This window comes from Andrographis paniculata, unplaced genomic scaffold (genome assembly GCF_009805555.1).
Source record: "Andrographis paniculata isolate CXL003 unplaced genomic scaffold, ASM980555v1 Contig98END, whole genome shotgun sequence".
Taxonomy (NCBI): Eukaryota; Viridiplantae; Streptophyta; class Magnoliopsida; order Lamiales; family Acanthaceae; genus Andrographis; species Andrographis paniculata.
In genome coordinates, this window is record NW_026137637.1 from 997,646 (window position 1) to 1,020,516 (window position 22,871).

The following is a 22,871-nucleotide window of genomic DNA, read 5'->3' on the forward strand; positions in this document are numbered from 1 at the left end:
CCTGTTTTTCCATGGCCACCATAATTAATTAATTTTGACAGCAACATGGCATTATATGATTTTAATTAATTAGGGTGTGTTTGTTTGTTTGTGTGTTTGTACTTTTGAGTTTGAATTTTTTTTAATAGTAACAAATTGAATTTAAATATTTTTTTAATGTAATATAAACAGACGTTGACGTAATATTTTAAATATAAAAAATATGAATAATAAAAATATACATATAAGAACTCAACTTTAAGGTGTTGAGATGCATATATGTAATAATAAAAAATGAGCAATGGCCAAAGTAGATTCGATCATACTCAATAATCTTATATATTGATCCAACGATTCGATTAATTGTATGAAGTCTAGCTTTATAAACCCTAAACCTTAATAAGACCATAATGTCTGTCCTCCTAATTCATGTCTTCTTCCTCGTTGTCTTGCAACTAATTTTCGTCACTTACGTCACTCCATCCCGATCCCAATTCCACCAATGCCCTCCTTCTTCCTGCGGGAACATCACGCGCATAAGCTACCCTTTTCGACTCAACACTGATCCTTCCCATTGCGGATTGGACGACATCAATTTCCAGCTCGATTGCCGTAATAACCAGACACTTCTCAATATCCAAGGACTAGATTTTGCTACGATGCAATACAAATCAAGGATGCTTTTGGTGCTAAGTATCAATTATGAACAAGAGCGGATAAGACTATTCGACCCTGCTTGCATCAATATCAATACCAATACGCCGGGAGACCTCTCCTCCTGTAGTAGCCAATCATACTATTTTGGTGTTTCCTACGACGTCTACAGCGATGGAATAAGTACGGTCCCGTTAAACAAAGAAGCAGCATTCATTCATTGTTTGTCGTCCCCTATTGCGAACGATAATAATAATAATTATGTTAGAGCCCCTTTCTTTGGCAACACAACAAAAACCATCCATTTTGGAAATTCTTCCCGATTCTATAGTTATGTCGTGCTTGGAGATCCTTATCGATTATCTTTGTCGGATTTAGAAGAGTCTTGCATGGTGGATAAGGTGCTTTTGGTGTCCGCACGCTCGTCTATTACCAATAAGTCATCGTTCATCGATATTTACGAGGCCTTGGCTTATGGGTTTGAGCTTTCATGGCGGAGAGTCGATAAAAAATTTTGTTGGTGGGAGGGTCCCTATTTCGCCTTAGCGCCCAATCACATGGTGATGGAAAGATGTTGTTTGTATCGTACCTTTCCTTGTAAGTGTCACTTAAATAATGTCTACTTCATATATATTTTACTACTCCCTCCTCCGTCTCAAATACTCTGCTAAATTTCTCTTTTTTTTGTTTGTCTCTAACATTCTACGATATTTTTAAAATAGGAAATAATTAAATATATTCAATCCTATCTCATATTTTATTTCATCACATAACTCAAATAAAATATATAATTTTTTCTCTCATCGTATCACTTAATTATCAAATTATCTCATTTAAAAGAATTATAAATTGTTAAAGGATATTGTTTAATTTCATTCTATACCTCAAATTTATTTGATTTTACACTTTAATTCATGATTATAACTAATTACAGACGACACTTTTTATCACATATGGTCAATAATTTAGAAATAAGTAGCAGTTATACTTTATCATAATTATAGCTTTCTTTTCAAATTGTATATACTCATTATATACTAATTTGAAATTTTGCAGGTAGATATGTTCATGGACTTCAATGTACTTTTCTCAGATCCAATCTACTTTGGAATCTTGTGAGCTTTTCTTTTAGAATTTTTATATATTTTCATTCTTCTTTAATTTTTTTTTTTTTTTTTTTTTTTTTTTTTTTACAGGGACAATGGTTAGGGTTCTTTGGACAATTGGTAAGATTGGATTTTTTTTTTTTTTTTTATCATTTTATAACTAATGTTTATTAACGATATTTTAAGGAGAAAATTGCAAAAAATATCTCATATTTATACTATATTATCACTACTGTACTGTATTTATCTCTCTGGGAATATATCCCACATTGTTACGATCTTTTTGCCATTTTCCCATGTTTTAGTTATTATCTATGCATTTGAATGAAATTTCAAGGTGCTTTGGCTTTTATAATCTTGTTTTATATAAAATAATTTTTTATGTTACATTTTAAATAAATGTAGGCACTCAATTGATGGGAATAGAATGAGTTTAAACGGAAAAATATATTTCATTGTAAATTGTGCAATGCAAAATTATATTGAAAAGTTGAAAGACATGTCATTTTTTTTTTTCTAAACAAATTAACCATGAGATTGCAAACGATTCTTCCTATTTGATATACATATATATATATATATATTTTCACGAAATAATGTAGGTGAGATCTTATCTATAAGACTTGCAATTGGGTTTGTGGTTGGATTTCCTCTTCTATTGTGGTTGGTGGTCCATAAATGGAGAAGACGCCATTTATGCATGGATACAAATGTTGAAAAGTTTTTACAAGATCAACATGATTTTGCACCCATAAAATACAGTTACTCGGATGTCAAGAAAATGACGAGCAATTTTAACGAAAAATTGGGTGAAGGAGGCTATGGAACTGTCTATAAAGGAAAGCTTCGAAGTGGTCTTTATGTGGCGGTAAAGATGTTAGACCAAACCATAGCCGGGGTCGAAGAATTCATCAATGAAGTTGGCACAATCGGGCGAATCCACCATGTCAATGTAGTGCATCTCGTTGGGTTTTGTATCGAACGCTCAAAGTATGCTTTGGTATATGAGTTTCTTCCTAATGGTTCCCTCGATAGATATATCTTCAACGAACAAAGTTTAGGAGTGCTCGCCTTGACGCTCGACAAAATGTTTGAAATTGCACTTGGAGTGGCGCGTGGAATTGGATATTTGCATCATGGTTGTGATATGCAAATCCTACACTTTGACATCAAACCTCACAACATACTACTCGACGAGAATTTCAATCCAAAGATATCTGATTTCGGGCTTGCAAGATTGCACCCCACCAATGAGAGCTTCATAAATTTAACGGGTGCAAGAGGAACAATGGGATACATGGCACCCGAGATGTTCTACAAAAACATGGGAGGTATATCTTACAAGGCTGATATATATAGCTTTGGAATGATGTTGATGGAAATGGCGGGGAAAAGGAAAATCACGAATCATTTGGTTGAAGAAACAACTCAAATCTACTTCCCGATGTGGATATATGACCAACTATGTGCAGGAAAGGACATCGAGATGAAAGATGCAAGCGAAGAGGAAAAAAGAATGGTGAAAAAGATTATGATAGTCGCAATGTGGTGCATACAAATGAGACCATCCGATCGACTTCCTATCAACAAAGTAATAGAAATGCTTGAAAGTGAGTCCGAACCACGGATGCCTTCAAGACCATTTGCAGCGCCGCGTGAGATAGAAGCCGAAACGGATGATCATGGAACTCAAACTTATCTTGTAGATTGCATCAACTTAGATTTAGTTCAAAGTTGAACATTTCGGCTTGTTTACAGCTTTAAGAATGATTGAAGTGCTCATTAGAGTTAATCAGTGATTGCTATGAGTTCTATTAGTATAGTAAGAGCATGCAGGTTGTTATTATGTAAAAGTGAGTTCATATAATTGTGCATGAGATTTAGAGTTTTTTAAGCCGAATATAATTTTAAATATTTTTGTTCGTTATGTTTGTAACCAAAGGTTCGTGCTCGTTTGTTAAGTATTCGAGTTTATTTGTATTGTTTAAGTTTGGTTCATTAAGAAATTTTATTGTTCAAGTTTGTGTTCAGATCGAATAAGTTCGTTTGAGCTTTGATTTGATAGATATGATATTTTATTTTATTTTATAATATATATAGTATTTTATTTATTTTTTAATTAATAATCTTATATATTAATCTTCTAATTAAACGTTTGCGAACATGACTCAGACTGCTTTGTTAACAAAATAAGTATTTAATTTTTAAAATATAACACATATACAATTATATATATATATCTATAAAACAATATCCAATAATTATTACACTTCAAAACATATCAAAACCCAAAATATAAATGATTACAAACACTCAACCCTTAAGGCCTACATAGCTGCAATATACTATTAGCTATTGTAAAAACTAACAAAATATATATTTATCTAATATATTCCACAAAAACTTCTGGGTCCTTTCAGATAAAAAATTTTGAAAGTTTTTGAGTTTTAAAATTTTTTGAAAATAGTAAAAGATTGTATATTTAATATGATATTTTTTAAAAAGTTAATAATACCAAAAAAATCAAAAGTATATCAACACAAACAAAATTTTTATTCAAAACATCTTATTAAATTCTAAATCATAACGTTAAATCTAAGATCGAAGAAAGAGTTCTCAAATTGTATTATTATTATTAATATTATTATATTATTCAATTGACTACAAAGTCTAGGGAAGGCAATATAGGACAACAATTTTGTAAATTAATAAATATAAATTAGAGTGGACTCACAAGAGTCATGGATCAAGTCAAGAAGTGAAAAATAATTGATTAGGAATTATAAATATTTGTCCCATATTTTATTATTATATTGATGGGACACTCGGGCCAGCAAGTCAAAATTGTACTCCCTCCGTTTCAAACACTTGCAATATTTCATTTTTGGTATGTCGCAAATACCTTGCAACATTTACAAAATAAGAAATAATTAATTATATTTAATCTCTACCCAACATTTTATCCCGTCACATCATCCAAATAAAAAAATAAAATATATATTTTTCTCTCATCATATCACCTAATTTCTGAATTATTCTACTTAATACTACTTACTAAAAACCGGTGCCAAAAGTAAATATTACACCTTGTTTAGAACAGAACAGAGGGAAACTAATAGATCAATAAAAATCCTTCGAGTGCGCTTTAGTAATATTAACTACTTCTATAAAGAATTATATAGGAAAAATCATAGCATTGACATATTTTAATTTTCAATTTGGTTTATGGTTGGAAATTTAGTTCGGTTAATTGGAATGACTTATTTTAGTTTACGAATGAATTACAATTAAATGCAATATATATATATATATATATATATTTTTTTGATTGAAAATATAATTTGAAAATATTGATTGAAGTATTTTATAAATCATATCTTAATAAATACCCTTTCAATACAGGTATATATATATATATTTTTTTTTTTTTACATAATAATATAATTATCTATAACACAATAATTTTGTTCATCCAACACTAGGGCTGAACATTCGGACTTTCGGTTCGAATTTTGCCAAATTCGAACCGATTCGAAAATTCGAAATTTTTGAAAAAATCAATCCGAATCGAACTGAAATAATCGAAATTCGAAAATTCAAAATTCGAACTAAAAAATCCGAACCAAACGAAAAATCCAAAATTTTAAATATTTTAATTATTTTTTTAATTTGTAAATTTCTTTTATATTTTATAATTATTTTATAATATTAAATATATATATATAATATATAAAAGTAGATATATTAAAATATAATTAATAATTTTGAGTTTTTTTATATTAAAATATAATATTTTCTAATAAAATATTAAATATATAATAAAAAATATTAAAATGCTATATTTCGGATTTCAGATTGGTTCGAATTTTAATTATACCGATCCGATCCGATCCGAAAATCCAAAATTTATCAAAAATTCAATCCGAACCAATCCGAAAATCCCAAAAATTCGAACCAAATTTTATATTTCGATTTGGTTTGGATCGGAATTTCGGATTTCGGATATTTTGCTCACCCCTACCCAACACTATTTTTTCATTATGATTCCAAAAAATAATACTACAAATACTACAAAATACTTCTTATAAAAGTAAAAAATAAAAAAAAAAAGTTCAAATACTCATTACAAAAAGTTACAAAGTCAAAATAACAAACGAGTGTACCGTATTATTTCTGTCAACACATTTTTTATATTAATATGATACAAATACAACACACACTACCAAAAAATAATATATTTGTAACGGAATTCTGTCCCTAAAGTTCACGTAGCCAACGTAATTTCATTTCTAATTCCGTCTCTAATGTCATTAGTAACACAAAAAGTAGATTTAGAGACAAAAAAAATTTTGTTACAAAAATAATTTTTTCTTGTACTGACATGAATTAACAACCCATGCTATAATCATATAAAATACACGACAGTTGATTTTAGTACTCCATCCGTCCCAAACAAAGTGCAACATTTATTTTTGGCACGAGTTTTTAGGTGGGTAGTATTAAGTATAATAATTTAGAAATTGGGTGATGTGATGGAGAGAGAAATATATATTTTATTTTTTTATTTAGATGATGTGAGGGGGATAAAGAGTGGGGTAGAGATTAGGTATAATTAATTATTTCCTATTTTGGAAATGTTGCAGGGTGTTTGGGACATATCAAAAAGGAAATGTTGGACGGTGTTTGAGACGGAGGGAATATATAATATACTTTTATACAACGCCCATATAATTCTGAACAAACATCACATGTGTTGTGTGTAATAAGAACATGTGTTGTTTTTATATATTATAAGTGCTGAAAAATCAGCACCGTGCTTAATCTTCTAAATTAGCACCGTAACTATTCCCTATATTTTGACACAATTTTCTATACCATACATAAAATTCAATTTATCTAAAAGTATATATAATTAGCATAAATTGATATCAAATAAAGATAGGTGGATTTTAAATAAATATATATATATATATGTATATACATATTTATTCATTAAGAGTGATAAAAATAGAATACTCCTTTTATCCGAAATGCATGTATTCTTTTACTTTTCGTCTATAGATTAAAAGATATTAATAGTTTATGTGTGTAGGCCGGTCTTGACTTTGGAAGGGTTCGAGCCACAAAATATATAGGCCCCAATATATATATATAAAATATATTTTTATTTATAATAAAATATAAATAAAATAATTTTTTAAGATTTTTAGATGAAAAATAGTTATAAAAAATATTTTTTAATGTTTGAGACACATAGGATTTAAACTTAGACTAATATTAAAAATTAATCTCTATACTACCAAACTACAATCATTTTTTATTTATGTATATCAAATAAATTATTAATACATAAATTATATATATATATATAATATAAAATATATAATGAACCCCTGTTTACCACGCCCGGTGGAGGGTATGTGTGATATATAGTTTAAGAATGTATTATCTAAAATATTCTCGAAAGTATATAATGTGATTTTGAAATAATTTTATTTTCTAAAATAAATAAATAAGGAAGTACTTAATATCTTTTTACTTTTGATTTGAATTTAAATTATTATTTAAATATAATTTAATTTGATATTTATAAGAATAAATAATTTGTGTTTATTTGGACATTATAGCCTGAAAAATAGTAATTTTGATTTGAAAAATAAACTCTTAATATTGCATAATCACTACAAAAAAAAATATATATATATCAGTTTTGTAACAATATTTTTTCGTTCTTAAATCCATTTTTTCCGTTACTAATGATATTGGAGACGGAATTAGGAATTGAATTATCGTTAGCTACGTGAACTTTAGGAACATAATTCTGTAACACCCCCAGTTGGCTCATACTGGAAATGCTACCGCCACACTGCATCATGAGGTCGTCACCTCCTACTTCGGGCCCCACAACACAGTATTAAGGCTAAAATTAATTATATAGGCATTTTATTATTTCCAAAAAAACAAGTTTATAAATATTTACAAAAACACACTCCCAAAACGGGAGGTTTTTTTTCTAGTTAGAATTTACATATAATACATCAGATGCAGTTCACTCATTCAGCCCGTCTTTCTATCTCCCGAGACGTCCCCTGTCCCGGAGGTGCCATGCGTACCTGAATCAAATATTTTTCTTAAAAGCAGTCTAGAATTAAATCCATTTTAAGAACTAACATAAAATATGCCATGTCATGCTCGAAAATAGAGTTTAATTTCCGTCATTTGCAAAATAAATGTCATGCCATGCCCATACTGAAATAATGTAACAATAATGTCAAAATCGACAACTCATGCACATATACCCATATACATATGTCAAAGTGAGCAGCCGGAATAACCTCGGCTCCATAATAACAGCTCACTAGACTATCATCAATAAATAGCCGGAAAATCCTCGGCTCAAGGAAGGACCTGGTAAACCCATAATAATATAACGGTCACCCGGTCACTTCCATATACCCACCATACGACTCCCGCAATCAATACATGGATAGCTGAACGTTGTCGCCATTAACCACAAGACACCCCATAGTCTGTGATAGCGAAGATAGGACCCTCCTGTCTAGCCCTACCCCGTGTAACGTAGTAGAATCCGTGCAACCTGGAATCACCCGAAGGAAACCCGGAAACTCTACTCCTCCTCGCACGCCCTAACGGGATCGCGTTTGGAGTTTGGCATCTGATCCTAAACTACCGGTAGACCTCACTAGTAGCTACTCCAATGAGTGGAACAACACCGAACATGAATGATTAGACCAAATACGTCTCAACTGCAATGGGTCTAATCCCTGAATGACCGTGCGACTAAGTCACCCAGTTGTCCGACTACTATCGCCCACTATCGCCAAAGTGTTACGGTACATCGGGGTCGAATATCCTAACCCCAGATGATGCCCTCACCTAGCACTACCGCACACGATAGATCCATAAAACATATCCGATAAATCGTGCAATGTGTGCAGTATGTCAATAAGTGAATTTAATGAAAAGGGCTGGTGAGACGGCCCACCTATCCTCCTTTTCATAAATTCACCAACACGATCAAATACGTATATCAAATATCGTAAAACGAAGTTTCACACATGCATATACACACATATATACATATATAGATGCACTGACCAAATGATCCCACATAATATCATATCAATATCAGAATCAGAATCACATGCAACATAAATACCTAATTTCTTAAAATTAGATTTAATTCCCTACTGCTTACCTCCTACCGATACTTTCTGGATTTTATAACTTCACCCAAATCTCCTCCAACGTACACCTGTCCCATTATTTACTCAAATCAGATGAGCTTTATGCTTATTCTCAGGAGCTACCTGCTTATTCAAAAGCTAATTTCTATAATTAATTCGTTGGGCTCCAAACTTTTATATTTAGTAGAATATGATATTCTAGCTATAAAATCCTTCTACCTCATAATATTTATATTGCCCGATTATTAAATAAAAATACGCAAAGGTATGAACAAGCAGGCAGATGCGATATACTGCCGTTTTTTATTCGACTTGGATCGGTACGAAATTCTCAAAATATAACGTCGGCGCTACGAATAGGCTATTAGCTAAAGAAATTCATCGATTAAATAGCTAAATAGCCAATTTTGAATTTTTGAAGAATTTCTAATTTAATACTCCAATATCAAAATTCGTATTAAAATTTATAATCGGACTCTACGAATAGCAAGGAATACCATACCCAAGTCGAAATTGGAATCGGACGGCTAAACCTTTTTCTTTCTTTTTTTTTTTTTTTTTTTTTTTTCTTTTTCTTCCTCTTTCTTCTTCTCTGCCTTCTTCTCCTGCGCGTTCTCCTTCTCCTTCCTTCGTAGGTAAGATTGTATTTACATTTATAATTATATTATTATTATTATATTATATTATTTATTATATTATAATATATTATAATATTATTATTATTATTAACGTTATTATTATTATCATCCTTATCTTTACATTTTATTATATATATGTATTATATATTATATATTATATATTATATTTATATTTATATTTATTTTTAATTTTTTCGATATTTATCCATTTAACAGTCTATTTAATTATAATTAATATACAAAATTGAAATATACTTTATCCCAAAATATTAATTTCTTGATTCCATTACTATTGTCAAATATTTATTTGCTATAATAATATTATTTTATACATTCCGAAATCGGGGCATTACAAATTCCGTTACAAATATACTATTTTTTTTTTTTGTAGTGAATACATTTAATAATAACTTATACAGAATATTTAAAATAATTCTCATAACTATTTATCATTCTATAGACTAGTACACTTTCTAAAGATCAAAATATTTTTCATTAACTTGCTTACTTTATTTTAAAATATTGATCACATTATTTATAATTTTTCTCTTAATTACTAAAAACATTATTAAATTCTTCTTTTTTATCATTCTTTTTTTAAAAAAAATTATACTCTATTCATCTGTTTCTAAAAATAACATTAAAAATATCTTTATATTTTTTATTATATAATTTATATTCAAAATATTACATATAATATTTATTTATAGTACATAAAACAATCAAACTTAATTAATATATATATAATTAATTAAAGAGTTCATAATGATAATATATATACATATAGGGTTTGTTGCGTGCAATAATTTTTTGGAATCACGTTTTCAAAAAATATATTTTATACTTTTTATGCAATTTTCTGTAACATATAAAAAATAAATTATTTTTTTTAAATATTTATTAAAAAAATAAAAAATAAAATATTTAATTAAAAATAATATATTTTATATTTTAAAATCAATTTCTTATACTTTTATCAGAGCAGGTAGTAAGACTTGGTCAAGTCATGATGGATTGGCAAGTGGCTTCTGTTTTTCCATGGCCACTAGGGTGTGTTTGTTTGTGTGTACTTCTTGAGATTGAAAATATTTTTAGGAGTAACAAGTTGAATTTAAATAATTTTTTAATGTGATATAAATAAACGTTTGACGTGATATTTTAAATATGAAATAGATTTATAGTATAATATATATGTATAAAAAATATAATAGTTTGATTTGATATTTTTTTTTTAAAAAAAAAAATATGAATAATAAAAATATACGTTGAAAACCCACGAAAAGAACTCAACTTTAAGGTGTTGAGATGCATATGTGTAATAATAAAAAATGACCAATGCCCAAAGTAGATTCGATCATACTCAATAATCTTATATATTGATCCAACGATTCGATTAATTGTATGAAGTCTAGCTTTATATACCCTAAACCTTAATAAGACCATAATGTCTGTCCTCCTAATTCATGTCTTCTTCCTCGTTGTCTTGCAACTAATTTTCGTCACTTATGTCACTCCATCCCGATCCCAATTCCACCAATGCCCTCCTTCTTCCTGCGGCAACATCACGCGCATAAGCTACCCTTTTCGACTCAGCACTGATCCTTCCCATTGCGGATTGGACGACATCAATTTCCAGCTCGATTGCCATAATAACCAGACACTTCTCAATTTACAAGGACAAGATTTTGCAACGAGGCAATACAGATCAACGACGCTTTTGGTGCTAAGTATCAATTATGAACAAGAGCGGATAAGGGTAGTCGACCCCGCTTGCTTCAATAATAATATCAATATCAATATGCCCAGAGACCTCTCCTCCTGTAATAGCCAAGCATACTATTTTGGTGTTTCCTACGACGTCTACAGCGATGAAATAAGTACGGTTCCGTTAAACAAAGAAGCAGCATTCATTCATTGTTTGTCGTCCCCTATTGCAAACGATAATAATAATTATTATGTTAGAGCCCCTTTCTTTGGCAACACAACAAAAACCATCCATTTTGGAAATTCTTCCCAGTTCCATAGTTATGTCGTGCTTGGAGATCTTTATCTATCTTTGTCGTATTTAGAGGAGTCTTGTGCGGTGGATAAGGTGCTTTGGACATCCGCGCGCTGGCCTATTACCAATAAATCATCGTTCATCGATATTTACGAGGCCTTGGCTTATGGGTTTGAGTTTTCATGGAGGATCTATTCTGAAGGTTGTTGGCTGGAGGTTCCCTATTTCATCTTAGCTCCCAATCACATTGTGACGGAAAGATGTTGTTCATATGATTACTCACCTTTTCGTTGTAAGTGTCACTTAATTGATGTCTACTTCATATTTTACTACTCTGTCCGTCTGAAATAAAATATACAATTTTCTCTCTTATTGTATCACTTAATTATCAAATTATCTCATTTAAAAGAATTATAAATTGTCAAACCATATTGTTTAATTCCATTCTATACCTCAAATTTATTTGATTTTACACTTTAATTCATGATTATAACTTATTATAGACGATACTTTTTATCACTTATGGTCAATAATTTAGAAATAAGTAGCAGTTATACTTTATCATAATTATAGTTTTCTTTTCAAATTGTATATGCTCATTATATACTAATTTGAAATTTTGCAGGTAGATATCTTAATACACTTCAATGTACTTTTCTCAGATCCAATCTACTTTGGAATCTTGTGAGCTTTTCTTCTAGAATTTTTATATATTTTTATACTTTAATTTTTATATATTTTTGTTTACAGGGATAATGATTACGGTTCTTTGGACAATTGGTAAGATTGGATTTTTTTAAAAAAATCATTTTATAACTAATGTTTAAACGATGTTTTAAGGATAAAATTGCAAAATATATTCTACACTTATACCGTATTATCACTTTTGTCCTGTATCTATCTCTCTGCCAAAATATATCTCACATGTTTATAAAAATCGCTATTTATGTCCTTTGCCCGCGTGTCACATTCACACCACGCGCCCTTACGCACAATCACGTGCGGCCACACGCGGCCAAATGATAGAAATAACGACTTTTGTAAACATGTGAGATATATTTTGTCAGCAAGATAAATACAAGACAAAAGTGATAATGAGGTATACGTGTATGATATTTTTGCAATTTTCCCATGTTTTAAGTTATTATCTATGCATTTAAATGAATTTTCAAGTTGCTTTGGCTTTTATAATTTTGTTTTATATAAAATAATTTTTGATGTTATATGTTAAATAAATGTATACACTCAATTGATGGGAATAGAATGAGTTTAAACGGAAAAATATATTTAATTGTAAATTGTGCAATGAAAAATCATATTGAAAAGTTGACAGACATGTCATTTTTTTCTAAACAAATTAACCATGAGATTGCAAACAATTCTTCCTATTTGATATACATATATATATATATATTTTCACGAAATAATGTAGGTAAGATCTTATCTATAAGATTGGCAATTGGATTTATGGTTGGATTTCCTCTTCTATTGTTGTTGGTGATCCATAAATGGAGAAGACGCCATTTATGCATGGATACAAATGTTGAAAAGTTTTTACAAGATCAACATGATTTTGCACCCATAAAATACAGTTACTCGGATGTCAAGAAAATGACGAGCAATTTTAACGAAAAATTGGGTGAAGGAGGCTATGGAACTGTCTATAAAGGAAAGCTTCGAAGTGGTCTTTATGTGGCGGTAAAGATGTTAGACCAAACCATAGCCGGGGTCGAAGAATTCATCAATGAAGTTGGCACAATCGGGCGAATCCACCATGTCAATGTAGTTCATCTCGTTGGGTTTTGTATCGAACGCTCAAAGTATGCTTTGGTATATGAGTTTCTTCCTAATGGTTCCCTCGATAGATATATCTTCAACGAACAAAGTTTAGGAGTGCTCGCCTTGACGCTCGACAAAATGTTTGAAATTGCACTTGGAGTGGCGCGTGGAATTGGATATTTGCATCATGGTTGTGATATGCAAATCCTACACTTTGACATCAAACCTCACAACATACTGCTCGACGAGAATTTCAATCCAAAGATATCTGATTTCGGGCTTGCAAGATTGCACCCCACCAACGAGAGCTTCATAAATTTAACGGGCGCAAGAGGAACAATGGGATACATGGCACCCGAGATGTTCTACAAAAACATGGGAGGTATATCTTACAAGGCTGATATATATAGCTTTGGAATGATGTTGATGGAAATGGCGGGGAAAAGGAAAATCACGAATCATTTGGTTGAAGAAACAACTCAAATCTACTTCCCGATGTGGATATATGACCAACTATGTGCAGGAAAGGACATCGAGATGAAAGATGCAAGCGAAGAGGAAAAAAGAATGGTGAAAAAGATTATGATAGTCGCAATGTGGTGCATACAAATGAGACCATCCGATCGACTTCCTATCAACAAAGTAATAGAAATGCTTGAAAGTGAGTCCGAACCACGGATGCCTTCAAGACCATTTGCAGCGCCGCGTGAGATAGAAGCCGAAACGGATGATCATGGAACTCAAACTTATCTTGTAGATTGCATCAACTTAGATTTAGTTCAAAGTTGAACATTTCGGCTTGTTTACAGCTTTAAGAATGATTGAAGTGCTCATTAGAGTTAATCAGTGATTGCTATGAGTTCTATTAGTATAGTAAGAGCATGCAGGTTGTTATTATGTAAAAGTGAGTTCATATAATTGTGCATGAGATTTAGAGTTTTTTAACAAGAGGAGCCGAATATAATTTTAAATATTTTTGTTCGTTATGTTTGTAACCAAAGGTTCGTGCTCGTTTGTTAAGTATTCGAGTTTATTTGTATTGTTTAAGTTTGGTTCATTAAGAAATTTTATTGTTCAAGTTTGTGTTCAGATCGAATAAGTTCGTTTGAGCTTTGATTTGATAGATATGATATTTTATTTTATTTTATAATATATATAGTATTTTATTTATTTTTTAATTAATAATCTTATATATTAATCTTCTAATTAAACGTTTGCGAACATGACTCAGACTGCTTTGTTAACAAAATAAGTATTTAATTTTTAAAATATAACACGTATACAATTATATATATATATCTATAAAACAATATCCAATAATTATTACACTTCAAAACATATCAAAACCCAAAATATAAATGATTAAAAACACTCAACCCTTAAGGCCTACATAGCTGCAATATACTATTAGCTATTGTAAAAACTAACAAAATATATATATATATATATATTTATCTAATATATTCCACAAAAAATTCTGGGTCCTTTCAGATAAAAATTTTGAAAGTTTTTGAGTTTTAAAATTTTTTGAAAATAGTAAAAGATTGTATATTTAATATGATATTTTTTAAAAAGTTAATAATACCAAAAAAATCAAAAGTATATCAACACAAACGAAATTTTTATTCAAAACATCGTATTAAATTCTAAATCATAACGTTAAACTTACATCTAAGATCGAAGAAAGAGTTCTCAAATTGTATTATTATTATTATTATTATTATTAATATTTTTATATTATTCAATTGACTACAAAGTCTAGGAAAGGCAATATAGGACAATAGTAATTGTGTAAATTAATAAATATAAATTAGAGTGGACTCACAAGAGTCATGGATCAAGTCAAGAAGTGAAAAATAATTGATTAGGAATTATAAATATTTGTCCCACATTTTATTATTATATTGACGTGACATTCAGGCCAGCAAGTCAAAATTGTATTCCTTCCGTCACAAACACTTTGCAACATTTACAAAATAGGAAATAATTAATTATATTTAATCTCTACCCAACATTTTATCCAGTCACATCATCCAAATAAAAAAATAAAATATATATTTCTCTCTTATCATATCACCTAATTTCTGAATTATTCTACTTAATACTACTTACTAAAAACCGGTGTCAAAAACGGAGAGAAACTAATAGATCAATAAAAATCCTTCGAGTGCGCTTTAGTAATATTAATTACTTCTATAAAGAATTATATAGGAAAAATCATAGCATTGACATATTTTAATTTTCAATTTGGTTTATGGTTGGAAATTTAGTTCGGTTAATTGGAATGACTTATTTTAGTTTTCGAATGAATTACAATTAAATGCAATATATATATATATATTTGATTGAAAATATAATTTGAAAATATTGATTGAAGTATTTTATAAACCATATCTTAATAAATACTCCTTCAATATAGGTATTTTTTTTTTACCTTAATAATATAATCATCTATAACACAATAACTTTGTTCGCCGTAACACTATTTTTTCATTATGATTCCAAAAAATAATACTACAAATAATAAAAAATACCTCTTATAAAAGTAAAAAGTAAAAAAAAGTAAAAGGTTCAAATACTCATTGCAAAAAGTTACAAAGTCAAAATGACAAACAACACATTTTTATATTAATATAATACAAATACAACATAACAACACATACTATAATCACATAAAATAGACGACATTTGATTTTAGTACATAATATACTTTTATACAACACCCATATAATTCTGAATAAACATCACATGTGTTGTGTGTAATAATAACATGTGCTGTTTCTGTATATTATAAGTGCTGAAAAATTAGCACCGTAACTATTCCCTATATTTTGACACAATTTTCTATACCATACATAAAAAAATCAATTTACCTAAAAATATTTAGGTTAAGAGATATTAATAGTTTATGTGTGCAGGACCCGTCTTGACTTTCGAAAGGTTTGGACCAAAAAAAAATATGGGTCCCAAAATATATATAAAGAATATATTCTTATTTATTATAAAATATAAATAATTAAATAAAATAATTTTCTAAGATTTTTAGATGAAAAATAGTTATAAAAAAACATTTTTTAATGTTTTAGACAGATAGGATTTAAACTTAGGCCCCAATATTAAAAACTAATCTCTATACCACCAAACTAGAATAATTATTTATTTATATATATCAAATAAATTATTTATATATTAAATTATATATATATATAACATAAATTTATAATGGATCTGGGCGCGCCAGGGTATCTGTGATATATAGTGTAAGAACGTATTATCTAAACTATTCTCGAAAGTATATAATGTGATTTTGAAATAACTCTATTTTCTCAAATAAATAAATAACGAGGTACATGACCTTTAATATCTGTTTACTTTTGATTTGAATTTAAATTATTATTTAAATATAATTTAATTTGATATTTATAAGAATAAATAATTTTTATGTCTATTTGGACATTATAGTCTGAAAAATAGTAATTTTGATTTGAAAAATAAACTCTTAATATTGCAAAATCACTACAAAAAAAAAATATCAGTTTTGTAACAATATTTTTTCGTTCTTAAATCCACTTTTTCCGTTACTAATGATATTAGAGATGGAATTAGGAATGAAATTACGTTAGCTACGTGAACTTTAGGAACGGAATTCCGTTACAAATATATATATTTTTTTTTGTAGTGAATACATTTAATAATAACTTATACAGAATATTTAAAATAATTCTCATAACTATTTATCATTCTATAGACTAGTACAATTTCTAAAGATCAAAATATTTTTCATAACTTGCTTACTTTATTTTAAAATATTGATCACATTATTTATAATTTTTCTCTTAATTACTAAAAGCATTATATTAAATTCTTCTTTTTTATCATTCTTTTTAAAAGAAAATTATACTCTATTAGTCTGCTTCTAAAAATAACATTAAAAATATCTTTATATTTTTTATTATATAGTGTTTATTCAAAGTATTACATATACTATTTATTTATAGTACATAAAACAATCAAATTTAATTAACATATATATATATAATTAATTAAAGAGCTCATAATGATAATATATATACATATAGGGTTGTTGCGTGCAATAATTTTTTGGAATCACGTTTTCAAAAAATATATTTTATACTTTTTATGCAATTTTCTGTAACATATAAAAAATAAATTATTTTTTTAAATATTTATTAAAAAAATAAAAAATTAAATATTTAATTAAAAATAATATATTTTATATTTTAAAATCAATTTCTTATACTTTTATCAGAGCACGTAGTAAGACTTGGTCAAGTCATGATGGATTGGCAAGTGGCTTCTGTTTTTCCATGGCCACTAGGGTGTGTTTGTTTGTGTGTGTACTTATTGAGATTGAAAATATTTTTAGGAGTAACAAGTTGAATTTAAATAATTTTTTAATGTGATATAAATAGACGTTTGACGTGATATTTTAAATATGAAATAGATTTATAGTATAATATATATGTATAAAAAATATAATAGTTTGATTTGATATTTTTTTTTTTTTAAAAAAAATATGAATAATAAAAATATACGTTGAAAACCCACGAAAAGAACTCAACTTTAAGGTGTTGAGATGCATATATGTAATAATAAAAAATGACCAATGCCCAAAGTAGATTCGATCATACTCAATAATCTTATATATTGATCCAACGATTCGAATAATTGTATGAAGTCTAGCTTTATATACCCTAAACCTTAATAAGACCATAATGTCTGTCCTCCTAATTCATGTCTTCTTCCTCGTTGTCTTGCAACTAATTTTCGTCACTTATGTCACTCCATCCCGATCCCAATTCCACCAATGCCCTCCTTCTTCCTGCGGCAACATCACGCGCATAAGCTACCCTTTTCGACTCAGCACTGATCCTTCCCATTTCGGATTGGACGACATCAATTTCCAGCTCTATTGCCATAATAACCATACACTTCTCAATTTCCAAGGACAAGATTTTGCAACGAGGCAATACAGATCAACGACGCTTTTGGTGCTAAGTATCAATTATGAACAAGGGCGGATAAGGGTAGTCGACCCCGCTTGCTTCAATAATAATATCAATATCAATATGCCCGGAGACCTCTCCTCCTGTAATAGCCAAGCATACTATTTTCGTGATTCCTACAGCTTCTACAGCGATGGAATAAGTACGGTCCCGTTAAACAAAGCAGCAGCATTCATTCATTGTTTGTCGTCCCCTATTGCGAACGATAATAATAATAATAATTATTATGTTAGAGCCCCTTTCTTTGGCAACACAACAAAAACCATCCATTTTGGAAATTCTTCCCAATTCCATAGTTATGTCGTGCTTGGAGATCCTTATCTATCTTTGTCGTATTTAGAGGAGTCTTGCACGGTGGATAAGGTGCTTTTGGTGTCCGCGCGCTCGTCTAGTACCAATAAGTCATCGTTCATCGATATTTACGAGGCCTTGGCTTATGGGTTTGAGCTTTCATGGAGGAGAGTCGATTCTGGAGATTGTTGGCTGGAGGTTCCCTATTTCACCTTAGCTCCCAATCACATTGTGACGGAAAGATGTTGTTTGTATGGTTACTCACCTTTTCGTTGTAAGTGTTACTTAATTGATGTCTACTTCATATTTTACTACTCTGTCCGTCTCAAATAAAATATATAATTTTCTCTCTCATCGTATCACTTAATTATCAAATTATCTCATTTAAAAGAATTATAAATTGTCAAACCATATTGTTTAATTCCATTCTATACCTCAAATTTTTATTTGATTTTACACTTTAATTCATGATTATAACTTATTATAGACGATACTTTTTATCACTTATGGTCAATAATTTAGAAATAAGTAGCAGTTATACTTTATCATAATTATAGTTTTCTTTTCAAATTGTATATACTCATTATATACTAATTTGAAATTTTACAGGTAGATATGTTCATGGACTTCAATGTACTTTTCTCAGATCCAATCTACTTTGGAATCTTGTGAGCTTTTCTTCTAGAATTTTTATATATTTTCATTCTTCTTTAATTTTTTTTTTTTTTTTACAGGGACAATGGTTACGGTTCTTTGGACAATTCGTAAGATTGGATTTTTTATTTTTTTTTAATCATTTTATAACTAATGTTTAAACGATGTTTTAAGGAGAAAATTGCAAAAACTATCTCACACTTATACCATATTATCACTTTTGTCGTGAATTTATCTCTCTAACAAAATATATTCCACATGTTTATAAAAATTGCTATTTATGTCATTTGTCCGCGCGTCACGTTCACACCACACGCCCTTATGCACAATCACGTGCGGCCACATGCGATCAAATGATAGAAATAACGATTTTTGTAAACATGTGAGATATATTTTGTCAGCGAAATAAATACAGGACAAAAGTGATAATGAGACAAAAGTGACAATGAGGTATACGTGTAGGATATTTTTTGCAATTTTCCCATGTTTTAAGTTCTTATCTATGCATTTGAATGAATTTTCAAGGTGCTTTGGCTTTTATAATCTTGTTTTATATAAAATAATTTTTTATGTTACATTTTAAATAAATGTATGCACTCAATTGATGGGAATAGAATGAGTTTAAACGGAAAAATATATTTAATTGTAAATTGTGCAATGCAAAAACATATTGAAAAGTTGAAAGATTGTCATTTTTTTCTAAACAAATTAACCATGAGATTGCAAACAATTCTTCCTATTTGATATATATATATATATATATATTTTCACGAAATAATGTAGGTGAGATCTTATCTATAAGACTTGCAATTGGGTTTGTGGTTGGATTTCCTCTTCTATTGTGGTTGGTGATCCATAAATGGAGAAGACGCCATTTATGCATGGATACAAATGTTGAAAAGTTTTTACAAGATCAACATGATTTTGCACCCATAAAATACAGTTACTCGGATGTCAAGAAAATGACGAGCAATTTTAACGAAAAATTGGGTGAAGGAGGCTATGGAACTGTCTATAAAGGAAAGCTTCGAAGTGGTCTTTATGTGGCGGTAAAGATGTTAGACCAAACCATAGCCGGGGTCGAAGAATTCATCAATGAAGTTGGCACAATCGGGCGAATCCACCATGTCAATGTAGTTCATCTCGTTGGGTTTTGTATCGAACGCTCAAAGTATGCTTTGGTATATGAGTTTCTTCCTAATGGTTCCCTCGATAGATATATCTTCAACGAACAAAGTTTAGGAGTGCTCGCCTTGACGCTCGACAAAATGTTTGAAATTGCACTTGGAGTGGCGCGTGGAATTGGATATTTGCATCATGGTTGTGATATGCAAATCCTACACTTTGACATCAAACCTCACAACATACTACTCGACGAGAATTTCAATCCAAAGATATCTGATTTCGGGCTTGCAAGATTGCACCCCACCAATGAGAGCTTCATAAATTTAACGGGTGCAAGAGGAACAATGGGATACATGGCACCCGAGATGTTCTACAAAAACATGGGAGGTATATCTTACAAGGCCGATATATATAGCTTTGGAATGATGTTGATGGAAATGGCGGGAAAAAAGAAAATCATGAATGACTTGGTTGAAGAAAGGAATCGAATTTACTTCCCGATGTGGATATATGATCAACTATGTGCAGGAAAGGACATCGAGATGAAAGATGCAAGCGAAGAGGAAAAAAGAATGGTGAAAAAGATTATGATAGTCGCAATGTGGTGCATACAAATGAGACCATCCGATCGACTTCCTATCAACAAAGTAATAGAAATGCTTGAAAGTGAGTCCGAACCACGGATGCCTTCAAGACCATTTGCAGCGCCGCGTGAGATAGAAGCCGAAACGGATGATCATGGAACTCAAACTTATCTTGTAGATTGCATCAACTTAGATTTAGTTCAAAGTTGAACATTTCGGCTTGTTTACAGCTTTAAGAATGATTGAAGTGCTCATTAGAGTTAATCAGTGATTGCTATGAGTTCTATTAGTATAGTAAGAGCATGCAGGTTGTTATTATGTAAAAGTGAGTTCATATAATTGTGCATGAGATTTAGAGTTTTTTAACAAGAGGAGCCGAATATAATTTTAAATATTTTTGTTCGTTATGTTTGTAAACAAAGGTTCGTGCTCGTTTGTTAAGTATTCGAGTTTATTTGTATTGTTTAAGTTTGGTTCGTTAAGAAATTTTATTGTTCAAGTTTGTGTTCAGGTCGAATAAGTTCGTTTGAGCTTTGATTTGATAGATATGATATTTTATTTTATTTTATAATGTATATAGTATTTTATTTATTTTTTAATTAATAATCTTATATATTAATCTTCTAATTAAACGTTTGCAAACATGACTCAGACTGCTTTGTTAACAAAATAAGTATTTAATTTTTAAAATATAACACGTATACAATTATATATATATATCTATAAAACAATATCCAATAATTATTACACTTCAAAACATATCAAAACCCAAAATATAAATAATTAAAAACACTCAACCCTTAAGGCCTACATAGCTGCAATATACTATTAGCTATTGTAAAAACTAACAATATATATATATATATATATTTATCTAATATATTCCACAAAAAATTCTGGGTCCTTTCAGATAAAAATTTTGAAAGTTTTTGAGTTTTAAAATTTTTTGAAAATAGTAAAAGATTGTATATTTAATATGATATTTTTTAAAAAGTTAATAATACCAAAAAAATCAAAAGTATATCAACACAAACGAAATTTTTATTCAAAACATCGTATTAAATTCTAAATCATAACGTTAAACTTACATCTAAGATCGAAGAAAGAGTTCTCAAATTGTATTATTATTATTAATATTATTATATTATTCAATTGACTACAAAGTCTAAGGAAGGCAATATAGGACAACAATTTTGTAAATTAATAAATATAAATTAGAGTGGACTCACAAGAGTCATGGATCAAGTCAAGAAGTGAAAAATAATTGATTAGGAATTATAAATATTTGTCCCACATTTTATTATTATATTGACGTGACATTCAGGCCAGCAAGTCAAAATTGTATTCCCTCCGTCACAAACACCTTGCAATATTTACAAAATAGGAAATAATTAATTATATTTAATCTCTACCCAACATTTTATCCAGTCACATCATCCAAATAAAAAAATAAAATATATATTTTTCTCTCATCATATCACCTAATTTCTGAATTATTCTACTTAATACTATTTACTAAAAACCGGTGTCAAAAGTAAATATTGAACCTTGTTTAGAACGGAGAGAAACTAATAGATCAATAAAAATCCTTCGAGTGCGCTTTAGTAATATTAATTACTTCTATAAAGAATTATATAGGAAAAATCATAGCATTGACATATTTTAATTTTCAATTTGGTTTATGGTTGGAAATTTAGTTCGGTTAATTGGAATGACTTATTTTAGTTTTCGAATGAATTACAATTAAATGCAATATATATATATATTTGATTGAAAATATAATTTGAAAATATTGATTGAAGTATTTTATAAACCATATCTTAATAA

General features: G+C 29.2%; 3 protein-coding genes, 1 long non-coding RNA gene and 1 pseudogene across 4 annotated transcripts; 4 read left to right on the top strand and 1 right to left on the bottom strand.

The window, feature by feature from the left end:
- Positions 1–300: 300 nt before the first annotated feature.
- Positions 301–3,688, top strand: LOC127243912 (rust resistance kinase Lr10-like). The gene is made up of 4 exons (XM_051264146.1): positions 301–1,230; positions 1,690–1,713; positions 1,830–1,859; positions 2,342–3,688. The coding sequence occupies exons 1-4, from the start codon at positions 390–392 to the stop codon at positions 3,475–3,477; spliced, it is 2,031 nt and encodes a 676-aa protein (XP_051120103.1). The 5' UTR covers positions 301–389; the 3' UTR covers positions 3,478–3,688.
- A 3,977-nt stretch (positions 3,689–7,665) lies between these two features.
- On the bottom strand, positions 7,666–9,535 carry LOC127243927 (uncharacterized). Its single transcript, XR_007837064.1, has 2 exons — positions 8,959–9,535; positions 7,666–7,852 (listed from the first exon to the last, which is right to left on the bottom strand). It is a non-coding gene; the product is annotated as an uncharacterized LOC127243927 (long non-coding RNA).
- Positions 9,536–11,002: 1,467 nt separating this feature from the next.
- LOC127243751 (uncharacterized) lies at positions 11,003–12,272 on the top strand. Its single transcript, XM_051263916.1, has 2 exons — positions 11,003–11,800; positions 12,210–12,272. The coding sequence occupies exons 1-2, from the start codon at positions 11,030–11,032 to the stop codon at positions 12,270–12,272; spliced, it is 834 nt and encodes a 277-aa protein (XP_051119873.1). The 5' UTR covers positions 11,003–11,029.
- A 730-nt stretch (positions 12,273–13,002) lies between these two features.
- LOC127243919 (rust resistance kinase Lr10-like) lies at positions 13,003–14,335 on the top strand. Its single transcript, XM_051264159.1, has one exon. It carries the CDS (start codon positions 13,052–13,054, stop codon positions 14,150–14,152), a length of 1,101 nt encoding a protein of 366 aa, XP_051120116.1. The 5' UTR covers positions 13,003–13,051; the 3' UTR covers positions 14,153–14,335.
- A 3,764-nt stretch (positions 14,336–18,099) lies between these two features.
- Positions 18,100–21,418, top strand: LOC127243752 (LEAF RUST 10 DISEASE-RESISTANCE LOCUS RECEPTOR-LIKE PROTEIN KINASE-like 2.1; annotated as a pseudogene).
- Positions 21,419–22,871: the final 1,453 nt, after the last annotated feature.